The sequence below is a fragment of the Acromyrmex echinatior genome, chromosome 5, assembly GCF_024713525.1.
Source record: "Acromyrmex echinatior isolate Ae372 chromosome 5, ASM2471352v2, whole genome shotgun sequence".
Taxonomy (NCBI): domain Eukaryota; kingdom Metazoa; phylum Arthropoda; class Insecta; order Hymenoptera; family Formicidae; genus Acromyrmex; species Acromyrmex echinatior.
In genome coordinates, this window is record NC_141856.1 from 6,858,459 (window position 1) to 6,878,812 (window position 20,354).

General features: G+C 33.3%; 1 protein-coding gene across 1 annotated transcript; it reads right to left on the bottom strand.

Moving 5' to 3' along the window:
• Nucleotides 1-444: 444 nt before the first annotated feature.
• Wat (worker-enriched antennal transcript) lies at nt 445-18,909 on the bottom strand. Its single transcript, XM_011061361.2, has 3 exons — nt 18,542-18,909; nt 5,303-5,432; nt 445-1,375 (listed from the first exon to the last, which is right to left on the bottom strand). Exons 1-3 carry the CDS (start codon nt 18,548-18,550, stop codon nt 1,257-1,259), a joined length of 258 nt encoding a protein of 85 aa, XP_011059663.1. The 5' UTR covers nt 18,551-18,909; the 3' UTR covers nt 445-1,256.
• Nucleotides 18,910-20,354: the final 1,445 nt, after the last annotated feature.

Consider the following 20,354-nt stretch of genomic DNA (forward strand, 5'->3'; position numbering starts at 1 on the left):
ATTCGAAGAGAATCGCGACGGAGAACAAGCGAGACGAGCGAGACGTTGAAAGTTTAAGCCTTATAGCATGCTCGCAATCGCAGCCGTCCATTCGTAATGCTATCTCAACGTACAACTTCCCGGGGATGTACGTAATGAGAAAAGCTGATTGTCGTCCTCGACGTAAAATGACAGAATATCATTAGCACGCTCACAAAACGACGAGATTCAAGGATCAAACGTCAGGCCGGTAAGACGAAATCGACCTTCGCGAGAACATAAGAAACGAAGGTAATAGGGAAGAGAATTTTTGCGGTTTCTGCCAATTCTCAGAGCAACGATGTATTCGACACCGCAGTCGGAGGATCGAGTGACTCACACATCTTTTAATAAGCCAATTTTTACATATAACAAGAGAGGAGATCAAAAATTACAACGCTTATGCGTACGTCAGATTTACGACGATTATATGCTGAGGGTTCTTTTTTTTTTATTAATTTACAACGTATTTATGTACAACGTAACTTAACAATTATAAGAATGTCCGAACTTTCACGTAGCTTGCGATCACGTTCATTATTTTAATATACTGCGTATCGAAATGCAATATTGCAAGATTCGATATCGCTTTAAGTTACGATTCATTGACATAAATATTAATGTTTTACATTTGCAATGTTAATAAACCAGCAATATTATCATAAATATGTGTAATATTTTTTTCGAGCGACTTTTGAAAAACTTTGCATAATTATAATAATTGACATGCTCTTTATACTTAACACTATAGTCACGTAAAATATATTTCTTTATCATATAATACCATTGCTGGATTTAAAGTGTTAATATGCGTATCATGGAGTCACGCATGACTTTTCGAACATCTCGTAAAACAATAAATACGTCATAGTGCCGTACATGCACAACGCACATAAACATGCATCCTCGATATAATAATTAAAATTTAGGGATTGGGGAAATGTGTAGACTATGTTATTTCATAAATGACAACAATAAATAGTGTTCATACATAAGTTGAGTGCAGAGGAACGAGGTATTGCGTGTGATAAGATATATTACTCTCTCCCTTTCTCTCCTCCTATCTGTCTTTCCATTTTCTACTCCGTTATCCTCGACGATTCTTTGGGTTGTTTTACATGCAGAGACTGGTCACGTAAAAGCTCGCCGGCTTGTATTCCACCACCGATTCCTTTCGTCTATTTTTTTTCTCTTTTTTTTTAGGGAGAACGGGGGTGCAGCGGGATTTCTTTTGATTCTCAGAAACCGAACGAATTACCTGAGCTGGGTGGCACGAATCCGTATCCACTCGCGCCCACGACGACGCCGCTGGTATCAGCATTGTTGGGAGCTGGCCCAGGTGGGAATAATACTGGACCTACGAAAGGAGAAACGCATGTTAAAACGCATTATCGCGTAATCCCATTTTAGAGGCTGCTTTTGTTCTCACGATTGTTCGTCTCGATATCAAAAATACAAACTCCATTTTATTCTACATTTCCAGCTAGTCAATAGATATATCAAAACTTTTAGGGAACTTATCTTGAATTATGTAAGAAGAAAAGCGTTTGATATAATCTTGAAATAATCTTCGCAAAAAGATCTTAGATATTCATAGTCCATTCTTATTTCAAGATGTCTTAAGTAATGTTCTAAAATGGCTAATATGGCCTTCTGACGGGTTCGTGATTTCTTAAGACTGTACTTAAGACGATCTTGAATATAAGATCTGACTGTAAATATCGGCCTTAGTCAATGTTTTAGTAATATCAACGTTCAATAATTTATAGCCAAATACTGTAGTCGAATAGCGTACTTGTAAATTCTCTCGTGAATCTATTAATCTCCAGTGATCTATATATTCCATATTAACGCAGAGGTATACAAGATCTATAGGATCGTTACCGAGATCGTTTGACGAGATTGAATTGAGTTGATTGGATGCTCACAACAGTTACAAAGATCATTTGACTTTCATGGTCATTGGTGAAGTAACGATGCACGGTTGATTGCATACAGTAAACAGAATCATTAAATGTAATGGTAAACAGCGAAGAACTTTCAACTTTGCAAAAACTTGACTAAGAGTTTTGTTTAATGTGTGTTTATAGAAAATAAATATCTCTTTATATTTTTATTCATTTTTTGTAAATTTAATGATAAAATTCTTATACAAATACATATCCTTGAAATTCCTTAAATCACTTGTCGCTCATAGTGATTAGTGCAGCAATATTTAAATTTTTGTATTATTAATTACATTTATAGCAATAGTAATTTTATCAATATCTAAAATTTAGGAAAATAAATAAGAAATTTCTAAATAAAAATTGTCTCCAAATTATTTTCGTTTACTGTGCGCGCATATTATATATTATTATATTTAACAAACCGCAACTGCTAATGGCACTATAGTGTGTGTTACGTATAGTGTGTGGGATTAAAGGAAAGTTGCACTTATCTACGAAGGAGTAGTGGAAATCCTTTCTAACACGAGGAAGTGGATCATATGCCGTATTATTAATAGATCTACTGACATGACATTATATGGGCGCAGATACTATTTAGATTTATTAAGATAATTTTCTTGACGATCCTAGCATTCAGCTAGCAGGGTAATAAACGTCAGTTTCCGTCTAGTAGTCTTCTCCTATTGTTTGCGATAAAGTAGTAACAAAATACTCGAGCTTATCTTCCGTGAATAATCGCTATAAATATGCAGTAATAAAAAAACGATATGTTTGACTGATGTAAGCTTTTCATGTTATCCTGATAATCACTTTCTAAGCGGTAGTCTTAACGCAATGAAAAAAAAAGTATCAGAGCAGAAAATAAATTAGAAGCATTAATTATTTAATATTGCAATAAGGTTTATTTCGGAATATATCAGTACCAAGAAAAATGTAATAATTTAATGTATGAAATAAATAAAAAGTATGAATGTCGTAAAATGTATAATAAATATATTTTTGTAATGTATTTTAAATTCTCTTAGACTTATAAAAATTAAAATAGCTAGTTTTTAGCAGATTAAGATGTGATTTATGCTGCATGGGCTACTTGTTTAGTATTCCGTCAGATACACGATATATGACGCATTATTTATTGTATGTGAATTTGAACTTGACACTCATTCCAGAGCCGTTTATTATGCGCATACTATCGCTCGAACAGGTTGCAAGGATCACGTATCCTGCGCAAGCCATTTAAATAATGTAGTTTGAGCTATTCGAGCAACTTTAGAAGTAACAACGTCAGTGTGATATCATAATCTGGAATTGTTACGTTACATTCTTTTACGTTGGTTGTAAAACGATTATATTAGAATGGAGTTCAAAATCGACAAAATCTTATTCTCAAATAATGTTTTTTTTAAATACATAAATATTATAAAAATATTACGGCATAGTAATTGAACGAAATGCACCGATTATCGTAATGCATTCAGGAATTTTACTATAATTTAAATTACAAAGTTTACATATAAAATCAAATGGCTTGGCTTTCCTTCCGTTACACGCACGTGTTCAAGTAAATTTCTAGTTAGCTGTGTTGTTCCGGTAAAAGTTCTACACTACCTAAGAGCAGGATAGATTCTGCATCAATAACAAGACATTACACGATTCGATTCAGACTCGTTCCTCTCGATCGCAATCAGTTGTTTGATTATACGACAGCGCACTTCAAAGAGCATTCCTTTTATATCTAGGATCTTTACGGCTGAACGGACACAAACCATCATAAAAACGATTGTTATATTGTCAAGCGTGCCCAGAACGTTATATAAATAGTTACGATACGGATAATAAGCTGCAGCTATTAATTTTCCTCAAATATTTCCGTAGAACTACACATTAATATCTAATCTACTAAATTTCTGAACAGAAATGATTAAAATTGTTAAAAATATTTATTATAAAATTGTACGCTTCCCCATATATATCGCGTTATAAGATTTTTATAACAATACGTGAAATAATAATTGTCGCGATTATACCTTGTTACATCTTTCAATAACATCGTAAATGAGACTTTGTTTCCAAGAATCTATCATATTGAGGAAGAACTTTCGAACGATTGAGGAATTCTCTAGCGAACGATATTAGAATGCCTACCATTATTTGCGGATGAAACGAGGCCGTTTCTTCGCGGGGGTATACAAATAGAAGAAAATATAAGAACAAATTATCGTAATTGCACGATTCCCAGCTTCCTGATAATGTGGAGGATATACAAGAACGAACACTTCCGAAGCATACCATAAATCACTGAGCACTTCGAAACATCTAATAATAGCGTATGAACAAAAAAGGAAAGCATAATTGTTTTATAGTAAGCCGTCGGGCACAGTAATAATATACCGACAAATCATCTTCGGATTATGTAAATTGAAGTAGGCGTAGTTATAAAAGTGCATTTCAGGAAAAATCTTATAAGCGATACTACAAATCTATGTTCAATTAATTTATCAAATGATTAATTTACAATTTTATAATTTTATTTAAAAAATTTTATTTTATAATAAATATCAACGATGTAATGCATATCTGGCTATAATGACTAAAAATAAATATTATTGTACATCAATATTCTGTTATCTACTGAAGTTTCAGTCAAATCCGTCTTTTAACTATTATTAAACATACAATGTCAAATTTAACTTAATTTAAATGACCACTGCTCAATATATCGTTATTTTAAGTCAAAACATTAGTTAAATTTAAAACTGTAAAAAAATTTTCTGATTAAATCTACTAAAATTCTAGTCGAGATAAGCGGAATTGATTTAATCAAAATCTTCTCGTTTGTCCATTTTCAATCAAACATTTTTCTCAGTGTAGCGTCAAATTGACACTATATAATGTCAAATTGATATTATAACTGTCGTATAGTGTCAATGACAATTATAACAATTTAAATTTTAATTAATGACTATAAACATGTTATATTTAAATAATTAACTATTATGTAACTGATATTATGCGACTCTTTTATTTTTATTTTTATTTTCAATTAATCTTTATGTTTTACACTGTGGATGACCTGATAAAGGTTGAAACGTTTGTATATTAAATGTTTATATCGATTGGATATTAAAGATAGATTAATCATTAGCATTTAACAACAGTCCTTCTCCTTTGACAATTTTTAAAATTATAATCATTGATTTAGTAATATAAAATAATGATATATTGAATATATATAAAAGCAATGGCGACTTGAATTTGGTTAAATTTGGCACTACAGATTTAACAGTGTATAATATAATCTTATGTTAGTTGTTACTATAAAAATAAAAACTTACCCCTATTCGATCTCGGATCCCTCATTACTGAGGCTTGAATGCCATAAGGACCAAATCCCGCGAAAAAATGTCTGAAATCCTGCGCCGAGGCACTCGCCAGAACGGCCATGACAAATACGACTAGAACAATCTGCAATTAGAATTTTTTAATTTATAATTATCATAAAAATACGTTAGTGAAGTTCGCATCGAATTTTAAGAGTTTCTCTATGTTTTTAATAAATAAGTAAATAGCGACTAGTATATGTTTCTTAATAAACTTTCTTTACACAAAAGTAAAGAAATTTCCTAAACGGGATAATAATTGTAATAACAATTCAATGTGATTTGTTGTCACTGAAAATCATTGTCATTGAAATGTTATTGAATTCAATGTGAATTCAATGAAAAATTCAATGTTGAAATCAATTTTATGGAAATTCCTAAGAGCGAAACGAGAGCATCTCGTTTTAATTCCTACATTATATAAGGCTGTGAAAATTGTTGTGTAAAAGAAGCGTAACCTAAGAAGAAAAGTAATCCTAACTCAAATGTTTAATCTTAAATCTTTTAACTCTATTACGAAATAATGCAGCAACTGCTTCTTGTAAATCGCGACGCGATACCACGCTTAACTAACAATAAGAGAGAATCTTTCCTAATGAACATTCACACGTCCAGTATTGCAGTGATTTACATAGATACGTACGAAAGATACACACTAAAGAGTCAAGAATGACATTTTTCGCTGATTCCACATATAAACCGTCGGTTATTAATTATAACAAAATAAGAGTGCTTTCGCGTAGCGTTTAATCACTCGGATTCTCACGAAGTAACAGCTGTTTGACGAAACTTGCTCTTCGTAACGCAACAAGCGATCGAATCATCGCCGGAGTAATTTCGACCGTTACGACTGTCCGAAAAGTAACCGTTATTACGATAATTATCGGTGTATCGCGCTGATCAAGACTGTCAGACTGCTAAATAATGGTACTATCCACATAACAACGCTAAGTATAGGTTTTAAATTATTGAGACAGACTTTAAGAACAAGCAGAATGTTGAACGCATGACCATGCGTCTCCGTTGAAAATTGCGCGCTGTAAAACCTTGGAATTATATCCCTTTGCCTATTTGTCGACTTGTACACTCTCTCTTTCTGATCTGTGAAGTTATATCGTCCGTGACGAAGGTGCGTGACAATTTTTACGGTTGATCGATCGCCGACCACGTTTCCAATGTACAATTTCCACCGTAAGCCGCAGAAATTTATGACCCTATACATTTCTCTAAATAGCACCTCTGTCAGATATTTACAAGCAAATATGCTACTTAACATTTTCATTGCGTCGGCCTGACACGCGTTCGCAGCTGACTAGAAACCAGATTTTGATAAATATTGGATCCATTATGAAAAAGTTTTTCTTTTTCGTTAATTTTTCTTATTCTTTATCTGCTTCTTATTAAGAATACTTTTATTTGCTAAGTTCAGTCATTATTATCACCGTGATTTTCCATTCTAACTTAATAGCTACATCGCGTGCTCAATCACTAATCTATCGCGCTCCGTGATGTCGTAAGACAAATAGTCACAATCAAATTAATGAAGAGAGCTGCAATCCAACTCTCGTTGGATTAGGATGACGTAAAACCGCCATGCATTCGCTTCGAAAATCCGTCCTCGCATCATGAATTTTATGTGGTTCTTACGCAAACGCAAAAAAAGATGGAGTAAAAGGGGAGGGGAAATAAATCATCAGGTCCGAATTTCTTTCTTCCTCGCGATATCGTTTCCTTACGTAAAGCTGTTGATGAAATCGTTACAGCCGATTTATGTCCGATTCCTCTCGATGATCAGGTATCAGACGCGTTGAGGAGATCATCATTGTCGAAGGACATCATTTCTCGAGCACAATTACGGAACTAGCTGCCTCTCGAGTTAATCGTTCGGATAAAGATTACCTCGAGTGTCGGCACGATCGAAGCAATACCGAGTTTGTTCGCTGCGGTTCGTTTGCTGCGAGATTTCCGTATCAAAGGCAAGGTGAGCCGCCGCGCCGCCACGGCCGCTTTCCGTCGAGTCTCTTTTCGCATGATTTTCTTTCATTGCCGGTGCAATGTCAAGGCGAATCAGCTGGCCGCTCGGTGGTTTAACTTTAAAATCGAACACTGCGCGTGCAGTTTATCGGAACGGAACAAGCTAATTGTGCGAAGGCAAATACGGAGGCAATATACGTTTGCAGATTTAATGTTCGGACAGGCGATTTTTGCAGTAGCGGCTCTAAGATCATCGGAATTCTGAAACTTTGATTACAACAGCATCTTTTTACGATGCAACGATCGATATCAGAAATTTAACGACAGGACGTGCAGTGATTTAATGTCTTTTTTTTTGTTGATGTATGCCGCGGATCATTTCGACATATAATTCCGAGCGGCCGGGTTATTATCTTACGATCGTAATGCAATAACACATTGCCGTAAACGAAACGTAATTGATGGACCGAAACTCGCAATGCAATGATGCAATGAAGCGAACATTTATTCGGCGAAATATGAAATAATGATCGTATCGCAGAGAGTACGTGAAAAGACAACAAGCTAATGGCGCACGATTGACAGCACTTTTAATTAATAACGTTATTAATTAAAAGAAAATAAACGCGCGGACTATTTATGATTTTTTTATAGACGCACACGCTTTCTTGTTTCTGATTCTTATCAAACGCGGTCGCGTGCCTTCAGGATAATTTACTTTGTTGATTAGCCATCTAATGAACAACCATCGATCTAGCCATCTAATGAACAACATCAATCTAAGTTGACTTAGGAATAGTCACGCAGAAGTCATATCAATAAATGCAACTTGACCATTAAATTAAACAAGAATAAAGAACTCTTAATGTACAAAACAATAAAAATTAGAAAGGGCATGCAAGAGTCAAAGATTTTAATTTCAATGTACAGAGTATAATACATTTTATATCTTAGACTATTATATTGAATTTTATTTAATTATTTGACTCTTACCAATTGACAAAGCACATAGCAAACGCAATGTATGTGTAAAGCATAATTAAAATGTACAAAATAGATTTGAAATAAGTGGTAATATTTTAGACAAGTGTTCTGTAAAAAAAGAATTTTACATAAATATATAAGATTTTTAGGTTTCCCACTTTAATCTTTGTCTCTTTGTTATATTTGAAATTGTTATATTGAAATGTTATATTACGTTCTAAAATTAGTTTTTACTGAATGCATTTATTGATTTTTTGTTTTCTGTAATTAGAATTAGAAATTTAGAATTAAAAGCAAAAATGAAAGAGTTTTATTTAAAAACTGTGTCAATGGCCAGCTCGCGAATTAGTTTCCTTTTTAATTTTACACGAAAGTAGAGTAGATAGACTGGATAATTCACATAATTATATATTTCCGTTATTAACACGTTAATTGTTTCTTTGAAGCACAATTAATGTGATCAATTTTAGTGATTATATCTTCCTCGAAAATTTTTCGTGCTCCCTCAGTATATCATCGTCACGCAATAATAAAATTAAACGTAAAAGCACGAAAGGTGGAAAAGAACTCGTTTACGTAAAATTATATGCAATCTCGATTCAGCGTTCGCGTTGTAAGCGACAGTCCCATCTCCACTCACACCAGCAAAGGCAAGGTGAAGGCGAAAAGCATTCTATCGGGATGCTAACATTGCTAACTCTTGAGAGCTCCCGGCGGCGGTGAGATGACGAGGAGAAACCTTCGGAATGGAAGATCAGCCTCGCGATTACGACACAATGGTCAGTCGAGCGGAAATTCAGATGACAATGCGAATATCGAGAGACATCAGGCGCGAAGCGAAGGAAGTAATTTTAGAGAGAATCATCGCTCTCGTTGCTACTCGCCATCGATGGCATCGCCACCTTCGTTTCTACGAGGTCGTCTACAAAGTGCGGCACACTTGTGCGTAAGACCGTGACGCGAGATTACGCTGGCCAGATATCTCCATCCGCGAACGCGTGGTCGATCGCGAGAAGAAGGGAGAAAAAAAACCATCGACGTAACGACATGTGTCTGTGAAAAAGGTAAAAAATGCGAGCGACGGTATTTTGCGGCGACACGATTTCGCATGGCGATTTGTTTTACGGTCACGAAGCGGTATCGTCGATCGAACAGCACGGTGCGACCGCGAGTGTTGATCGTTCTCTCGCTCGGAAGTTGCGTTTGCTACCCACAAGAGAGAGAAAAAAATGACAGAGCAATGCGGGCGGACGCCGTGGTATTTCATTACGCGGGTATTTCATTCCGTTGTTTTGTCTTCGCGCGCTCGGCGACGAAATGATCGACGATGAATATTTATCATCCGCGATAACAACTCATCGCATTTCATCGATATTTATGGGATTAGAAACTTTGGGCTTTTCATCTGAAAGATATTGGCGCGATACGTCACGAGAACTTTACGATAAATTAATTTCTCATATCTATCATGCTGCAAAAAGAAAATTAGAAAGTCTTCGTCAAAAGCATTGATATATCTGTTGGATATTGCGTTTAATATTTTAAAGAGATTTTATGATATTTATAAATAATAATTTATAAAAATTGAAATGACATATTTATGTTGATGTGATGTAATGTAATATCTATCGTTAACTCCTATTTTCATAAGTCAATGACCGATAAATTTATCTGAAGTTATTCTGACGTTATCAAGCTGTCGGTCTAATGATTCTATTAATTTATTTATTCAAGACATGTCAATTATTGAGTCGTGCTCGCCTTGCAGAAAAACTTGAGAAAAAAATATACCAAACCGGTATAATAGGCATGAGATCAACTATCTATATTGCCCGCATTTAATTTATATATATATATGTGTATTGCGTTGACGAGGATATAACGAGTTGCTATATTATAGCAAAGAGGTCTGTTAATTTTTCCCTTATTATTAACTCACTGAGAAAAAAATCAAAGAACTCATTAAAAGATATCGATATATAAGTATATGTATGTTTTCTAATTTAGTACCTCTTACACACATGTATTATTTCATAAAATGTGTTTATAATAAATGTGTTTATAATAGTTTAAAAAACTTATAATGATAATAAATAATTTAGAGTAATTAGAAAAAAAAACTATAATTAATAAATGTAATTAAGCATATTGTTATTTTTTCCTTGATATTTAAGCTTATAAGGCATCTGTAGCTTCATTTAAATAAACAAATTTTTTATTCGTTTACTTTGTGAATGAAACGGATGATTTCTCTCTCTCGGGAATTATGATTCTGAATCAATAGCAACGATACTTATCGACAATCTAAGGAAAGGAGAAGATATTTAAGCCGATGATCGTATTACACGAAAGCCTAGATAGAATATGAGAGTTGAATAGTTAGCACCGTTCATACGTTAAAGGCATACTTCCGCGTTTGGTGAAACGTACCGCAATCTGTTCCTGTGGGCAAACTTTTACACCATTAATATTAATCTACATCATTAGCTTGCGAGTGTCGAAGAACATGCGTACACAATAGAAAATCAAGGTGATGGGCAACAATTTAAAGTGGTTGCTAATCGTAAGATAATTGAGTCTTTAATCATTATAATAAAATAGTCCTAAAGAGAAAATCTGTTCCTCATTATTTAGTTATTCTTTGGTACCTTTACTATTTATTTCATTATTTAATCTTCATTTTTTACGATTATTATATCAATAATTGAAATCAACACACAAGTACATAATTATATATTATGAAATATATTATTACTGATTCAGTGCGTAATTAATATAATAAAAGAAATCTTATTAAATTTCAAAATGAAATATTTTAAAATTTATTTTTTATGTTGCAGACATTAACGTCATTTGCAACAATGATTCATGATTTTTTCATTAGAAACAGCCTAATTAACTTAAAGTTTTTTCCTGGTAACGTAACTTATGACTTCTAACAGTTATAATTCGCAATATCGTTACTTTTACTGAATAACTTGGGGGGAAAGGAGATTTCTAATAAATTCTCCTATATACAATATTATAAAACATCTTCCGCATTTGTAACTTCTGCACATAGACGAAATATACTTGCATGTGACGTAAAAAGTTACTATGTAAACATTTTGTTTAAATTGCTTTTCTTGTTATAAGGTGTAGGCTTTAATGACACTAATTTACGTTTCGATGAACAGTACAAAGAATTATCATTTTCTAGATATATGCATTAAATAGAGTGACTTTATTTCTTTATGTCCCGACAAGGTGAAATATGGCAATTTAAGACTTATCTACATTATTTCGAAATGGAATTATCGAAGGTGATGGATATCATTATTTTTTTGCTATAACTATCGCGATTTTTATTTATAAGGTAGAATGCGGAACGATTACACTGATTTAAAATACGTAACACAGTCCGTTGTTAATAATAGGAAATTATAATATCTCATAATTCTCTGGTTGCAATAAATTCGAATAATGCTACTGCATTTCGAGGAAATAAAGTAAAAAAATTCGATTTGAAACGTTGAAATTTAACACATAACAAAGAGAAATTGCGTTTAATTTAAAGACCAAGCAATCACATGCTCCGCGCGATCTCATTATTATTTTTAATGTAATATTTTTCATCGCAATACGGGTATGTATAATTATCTTCCTTTATCTCGAAATAATCTGAAAGTTAATAATAGTATCAGTTGACCGAATATTACATCGTTCGTGAGAAATCCGGGCAATGCCAACGAAATTCAATTCGCCGGGACTAACCACAATTCGCATATTAATATCTAATGCGTAACCCATGCTATCTGAGAGTATTGCAGACAAGTGTAATACTGATTGCAACATTATATAGACAGTTTAGTGTCCACTACTTGGCTAAAAACGTTATGATTAAATTCGTTACGCCGACGATAAATACGTCGGTCAACATGCATCGTTTCATGCCATGGATTTCATGCCCGCATGAAATTTCCCTTTTAATATGGTCGGCAGTTTCCTATCTCTCGCAAAAGCAAGACCAACTGTGGTCAATACGGAAGACAATTTACGGTTGTACTTAAATCTCGCAGACACTTAATCATGACGATTATGAGGCTTAATGCGAAAGATAAGAAAAGAAGAAAGTGGAGAACCTATGAAGATCTATTGTTTAACAAGAATGCGGGAATTCTCGGAACGGTTGGAAAATTACGCGTCACGGGCGACGGATGCATCCCGTGTGGTAACGCCTCTTTCACTGAGAGAACAGCTGTTACTTTCCTCACTTCTCTCGAGAGCTGGGAGGCACTTTCTTGCAAAATTGATTTGCTGCAGGTAATAAGACTATTTCATGGTAGCCTTCTGTGATGAAGGAGGTGATTTATAAAGTACAACTTGAATAAAAAGATTCTATGAAATAAATACTGAAAATCTTTCTGATTCCTACAAAAACAATTTTTATATATAAAAATCAGTGAAATTGTTTCTCCGAAATCTTAGCTTTTTCTGCAATTTGAAAATCCCAGGAACTCTGTTTCAAATTAAATGGCTAGCCGACGGAATTTAATTAGGACTCGTTCCTTTGGCTGCACCTGAGACTGCACGCGGTAAGCGAGAGTTATAAGAGCGCATCATTTTCACACTATATCATGTAAAACGCTACCTGCAAGTGAAAGTACACGCACTAAATTCATTCTAGGACAAGCTCGTTCGCTTCTATGCTAGTATTACGATCCCGCCCTTGGCGGTAAGCCAGCTATTACAAGAAAGAGGATCAAAGGTGTTGAAAAACGAGCATGCACGTAACTCATAACGTATTATACGCGTGAAACACACTCAAACGCGAAACATTTCGAATATAGATACGTTAGATCAACAAAATTTCACGAGCGTCTAAAGAAAAAAAAATCTTTAGTCTATTAATAATTTGTAATTTGTCAAAATATAAATAATTACAATTACAAAATATAGTAAGAGAACTAAATCAACGGCTAAATAAGATAACTCGATTCCAGTGCAAAAGTTAAATATTGAATTCAATGTTAATGCTAATATTGGAAATATAAACAGCCATGTGTACACATAAGTAGTAATTTGTTCTATTTTATCAGAAATATATTACTGGTCTTTCTACTACTATTTCCTCTTCCTATACTAGGAAGAATAATGTTCTCCTTTCCCCTTCGTTAGACGGGGATATGTAACGGGAAATATATGACAAGAGAATAATTCTAATACACATTGTGTTACCTGTAATCATATTGGTTTTTAGTGACGTTTTGTGAAAGGGTAATTTAAGAAAGTGGAAAACACTGTAAAAGGATATATTCGATTGTCATGGTTAGACAATTGTCGAAGTACGATGCAAAACTGTACTACAATTTCTCTGACAAAAATAAGAGGAAAGCGATATGTGTGATGATTTTAAAAGAAAATTAATTTAAAATAATAATACAAATTATTTAGAAAATTGTGAATAGATTTGATTAATTTTATAAATTTTAATAAGCTTAAAATGTTTAAAAAATTAGAAAGTTTTTAATGTAGCTGATTACTATAGATAATTTAATAAATCTAACTTGCGTGTACAAAATGTCCTAAAATTCGCGAATCAAAATACCACAGTAAAAAAATTCTAAAAAAAATAAGTTCTTACAAAAGTATTTGTCAGTTAACGGAGCAATAGTTTCTGAGGTATAAAACTAGCCAATTACAGATAACGGTTAAACGACTTTTTTGTGAGTCGGCACGTTCGATTATGAACACTATCGAGATACGATACACAGGCAGCCGTTTAATTGTAATCTATAATTAGCCAATTGTAAACTTTTATGTTTCAAAAACTACTGTTTGAAATAAAAAATGGCAAACATGTTTCTAACTTGCTTTTTAGGAATTTTTTTGCTGTGGTATTTTAATTCGCAAATTTCAAGACACCCTATATATTATATCAACTTATAATATTTTTAATATTATTTTAACTTACAGTGTTTGCATCTTTATTTACAAATGATTATATGCATATGTAATTTCTCATTCAATAATTATTAATATCAATATTAATAATATCAATTATTATTGCTAATTAAAGAAAAGAGAAAAGTAACAAACTTTACAAAATGAAACAAATAACACAGTAACATCTGCAGTTATTAAATAAATAAAGAACAACTACAATAAGATTGTATTTAAAATAACAAAATAAAGAAAAATAACATAAAGAGATTACTTATAAATCTCGCAAAATTCAAAGTAGAACATTTAAAATAACATAGGCTATCAGAAGATACAGTAGTTGGTCATGATCACAGCAGATTTCTGAACCATATTAAAGATCGATTAAAATTTCTTGCAACAGAATCGTTTGTTCCATTTTTAAAAAGATTTGCCGGTCTCTTTCAAAGAAAATTAATAAAAGGGAACAGAAAATTACATGCTTTGATCACGTTATGCCAAGATTTTTATTCTATAGACACACACATATATACACACACATATAAATCCGGTAACCACTTATGAAATCGCGAAGGGAGTGACACAATTGTAGCTTTCTGCATGCCATTCGCGCGCTCTAAATCCGTTCTGACTACGCCTACAATAAACCTAAATCAACATAGGCATATGTGTTTATCTATGGGAGATCATAGTACGTATTTTTACGATTTAATTTTAATTTTAAATATAATGTACAAAACACACATAAGTGAAACATTTAATTCTATTATTTAATTCAATTTTACGAACTTTATTCAATTTTAAAACTCATATATATATATATATATATATATAATACAATACTATACAAATCCAAGACAATAGGAATCTGCGCTAACAATTGATATAAATATCTAAATATAAAAGATGTTAACATTATTATAACGCAGATTCCTATTGCCTTGAATTTTTATAGTTATTATATTATATTTTGAATTGAAGGAATCTTTATTTTTATTCTTGTGTTATACATATATATATATTTAAAGTTAAAAATGTAAAAGATTTATAAAGAAACGAACAAAGATTATATCCAAATAAATTAAAACCACATTAAAAATTAATAAGAAAAATTGTAAAGAAGTAAATATAAATAGTAATATAAATATCTTTTATATAGCTAGTTTCTTGATTTTTGCACGAAAAATTTGATTCTTCTCTCAGAACTGCAATATATTTTATACTATAACAATTAAAAATGTATAGATAGACGTAAAGTGATACTGAAATGATCGTTTGCTAATATACCATTAACGTCCCACGATTTAAAGTGTGAGCGATGGGATAAATCCAATGCTTACGAAATTAAAGTCTATGGTGCACCGGAATTGCACGCCGCAACGTTACGACATTTTCACTAATAGTTTGCATAACCAGTCCAGATTATTAGTAGCACTTTCTCGCGATTTATTTGGAAAAATATTATTCAGAAAACATCGTTATCTCTCGTTATCTCTCGTTATCTCTCGTTATGTTGTCGCGCATGATTTCAAGCCGACTGGACTCGACACTAATCAATGATCATTTCCATCGTCCAAGTGTTAGCACTGCAGTACATTATAAATTAGGTCGGTTCACAATCAGCTGGCTTAATTACATAATTTATCATTTTTAATTCCTTTTTTACATTTTCTAAATTATATAAGCGTGTGCTATATATATTTTAATAAGCACCTTAACTTTTTCTGTATGCTGTAAAAACTGGCACTTGATTAATAATAATAAATATTTTGCTTGATATAGCGTTATATTTCGTAATACTATATTATTTGACACGATAATGGCATCTCTTACATTATGGCAATGTAATCTAATATACATATTTTTTTAATTCCATATACAGGAATTATCGCTAAATATTCGTGTACTGATAGAGCGGACTAAACTAAGTCGAAAATCCTGTGTCATTTTGCAATTTTTGCAATAGCTAACAAGATATTAATTACTAAAAATCGCCGAATATTGATTTTCAATAACTTTTTACTATCAACTTTATAGAGAAATAGTAAGAGACAAAAATTGTTTAATTTTTTCTCATAGAACTCTAAGAATTTTTTCAGAATTTTTTATCAACTTTTTAATACTGCATTTTCTTATATTGGCAACTATTTTTACCAATATAAAAAAATGCGATTACAAAATCCTAAAAAAATTCTCAGAATTTAATGAGAAGAAAAACAATTTTTATTACTTATTGTTTTTCTGTAAAGTTAATAGTATCTGAGTAAAAAATTATTGAAAACCGTACTGAAAGAAAAAATTGGCTGCTACAACAAATTAGATGATAAAATATAGCATAGCATTTTTAATTGACTGCAGCAGTCAATTAAAATGCTATGCCATATTTAGTCAATCTTTTTTTTCAATGTAGTATTCAGCGATTTTTAATAATTAATATCTTAACTATTGCAAAAATTGCAAAATAGACTGTAGAGAACTTTTCGACTTTGTTTAATTCGTTCTATCAGCACACGAAATATTTGGCGATCATTCTGGCACCCACTATATATATGTAATATAACATAGATTACATATATATATATATATATATATATATATATATATATATATATATATTTTATATAACCTCATGCACAAAAAATCTTGAAGAAGATGTTGTAAGTTTAACTTGTAGAAAGAATTTCTGACAGCACTGTTACTTTTTATATAATCGCCTCTACAACTTCGATAAAAAACTTTAACGAATGCAAAAATCGAGAGCATTAAAATTTAAATTGAGACAATTTTAAAATTAATCAAGATCGAAATGTTTTCGATAAAATGTTTTCGGCAAAAATAATTTGAATTATTTCAATTAATATCAACTATTTATAACGTTTTTATTCTACATTAATCTAGCGAGCGGGAATCACGTATAACAATTCCGTTTAGCATTTTATTTCAAAACGGATGTATCTAAATTAAATTAGAAAATCACCGTTAGAGATTGTGAAGGAGATCTTCCCAGAAATGACATTACTCTTGTTATGCATTACGTAACATGTGAACTATTTAAAGCTTACCGGACACGCCGGTTCACCAACAAACGATTGAACGGCCCGAGGCAAGGCCGCAGACTTGTCTCGCCACGGGCTAGAATCTCGTGAATGAACTGTTACATAGTGTTTGCAGATTTCATTCGCTGCAGACGTTATCTCTGCGCGCATCTTTCTTCCCTGAAGAGGATTAATCGATCTCTTCCATTAATTTGCGTATCTAGTAGCTTGTAATTAAGACACATGTCAAAGACACATGACAAAGGAGAACATTGTACGAGAAAGGATAATTATCACAGAAAAAGTCAAATTGATTTCTTTTTCGGAATCACTTTAAGATTCTCATTTCTAAATGATTATTTAACGCTATTCATTGTAGTTAATCGAAATTACCTATCTGTTAAAATCTTTAAACGTTGATTAAGGAAAGTTCGAAATCTGGGACAATTATTCCAAATGCACAACAACGAATACATTTAAACTCCGTTCAATTAAACTCCGTGAATCAGGATTCTTTTTCTGTATCTTTAATTGCAATAGGAATTATTAAGGAGACAGCGGAGAGCGAACCAATTGTATGCATCAATTGTATGATTGAAAAGAAAGCATGCTTTACTTTATGACCGAACGCAAAGTTCGGGAAATAAGAACGTAGAAAGTCGAGTCGGAATAGTTGTAGATACGTAGTTTTACTTTTATCGAATCGGTGTAAACAAGATTCTCATTCATTGTTCGCCTGCAACGCAACGCTTCTACGCGAGCGATAAACCTAAAATGGAACCTAGATCCGATTTCTTACTGAAGATGTTTATAAGTCTAATTGTTGTTTCAAAAATTTATTAATTTATTAATTATTTATTTAGAGCAAAACGTCGTATCGGAAAAATGTACTTCACGGATTGCATGTAAATTATATGTAATGTTAACGAATTTTATAAAACTGTATCAAAGCCAATAATAAATTGTCAGTAAAAATCGCAAATTCTCTATTCCCTCGTAAAGAGGACGCGTGTGCTCGTTTTTGATAACAACTTCGCACACATTGCTGTCGAGTTCTTCACAAAAACGTTGAAGATCTCACAAGATCTAACGGCACGATCTCACTGATCTAGAACGAGCACTCTCGACACTTCGCGATTCCGCACGTATCGTCTTGCGGAAATAATTGAGACCTTTGGGAGGACTGACTCTTCCGGTCTCTTCGGATCTCTTTTCGCTGTTGATTCGCACGCGATGTTTGTTCGCGAAGCATACAGTATCACAGGCACATCGTACTTACGATCCTCATCTCTCTTTCTCTGGATCTCCCCCGAAACTGCGGCGAGTCGGAACGAGCGCGTTCTCGGCGTATCCCCGTGAGCCGTGCACAGGTCGGCCGCCAACTGCAGTTGCACTCTCGTTAAGCGGCGAGTCTAGGAATACCGCGCAACGGTGGTGTACCACCTGCCACGCGGGGGTACGTTCTCGGAGTCGCGGACTCGCGGATGGTAGGGGGCTCCGGAAGAAACGCCTACTACCGTGCGAATGTCCAGAGTAGGTAGTGGAGTTGGTTTTTCCCGTGGTGACGGTGAATCCTAGGTGTCGGAGAGACTCTCACAGCTGCTGCCCGTCTTGGCAGTAGAGGACCGTTTGACTCCCGGTGGGGGCCGATCCTGGGACTTATATATGTCGACGTTGGAGGCCATCCGCGTCTGATTCCCTGTGCCCCCCCCCCCCTCCCCTTCCCTCCTCGTGCGCCCCCGCCCGAATCATTACCCTTCCAAGGGGCGCTAGCGATGGTCAAGGTGATCCTCGCTAAATAGCGAATAGGAAGTTGTTCGAGAGCAGCTTCGCGAGAAAGGCAAACGTAGCTCTTTACGGATCGCCAGACGACTTGACATTTGATATTTTTCATCTAGTCATGACGAGGAAGCAGGAAGGATACCTTTAAAATGCAATGAAAGTATTTTTATGTATAAGTGTACGAATTATGTCTCGAAATTAAATAACTAAGAATGACTACTTATGTAACCCAACAATGTTAATGTTGAGAAATACGTAACATTAAAAGTATAATAATTTTATTATGAAATTTCGATTATATTTGTAATGCTGATCATATTTTGAGTACGTAACGAAAATTTCAAATTAGAAGATTTCGAATATTATTCAAAACCAAATAATTTTTGAATATATTTCAAAAATTCGAAATACATTAAAAGTCTTGAAAAAATTTTAGACGGTTCAAAAATTTTTCTTTATTAAACATTTTAACGTCAATTTTTCATTTTAGTCCATTTTTCATTTTATACATAAATAGAAATTTTATTTTTAGATATTTTATATATTTGATTCTAAAGGAAGAGACGCTTCGAGACTTTTAAATACAATATTTTTAATCTTAAAGCAAATCGGATCTTTACATAATTGAATTGTTTAAAAACTTTAAAGGGAAGAATTCGCACTCATGAGACAGCATAAGAGAAAAAAAAAGAAAAAAGAAAGAGGAAGGAAGAGACTCACTCAGTGATATAATTGTGGAATAAGAACGAAGGAGAAAATAAAAATGCAAATTATGATTTATCTCGGCTGAGTCACAAGTACTATTTTTTTGCGACAAAGAACTTTTCTCTCGCCGCTCAATCATAGAGACGGCAAATTATCCGGCGTAATCTTCTGTGGCAAAATAATGCATGCAAGTACTTAATACATGTTCCAGACGTTACGTCTCAATGCCTATCGCATCATGCTCTCGATCGGAATCCGGATCTCTATTCCGTGAGTGCGGTATTATGACGTCAACCGGTGTTGCAGAACGTTGTCTCGATATGCAAATATCTTATCTCGAACTACAGAACGCCCTCTCTTTCCTAAAGCGATCAATTACAGGCGCGTCTTTAAATTTTAAAATCGTTATCAAAATATAATATTCTTTTTCTTAGCATGATATTCTTTTAGTCACGAATTCAATCATTAATTTGCAACCGCTGAATTATACGCCTGATATGGTTATTGAGCTTAAATTATTCACCGGATCTAAGAAATAGAGAGTGACAATCGCGCTTATATAATTGCTTGTTAGCATTTACAATATCAATTGATCATACAATCAT

Coding starts and splice junctions, on each gene's coding strand:
- Wat (XM_011061361.2), bottom strand. Junction 1,376..5,302: donor GGATCCGAGATCGAATAGGG/GTAAGTTTTTAT, acceptor CTCCTTTCGTAG/GTCCAGTATTATTCCCACCT.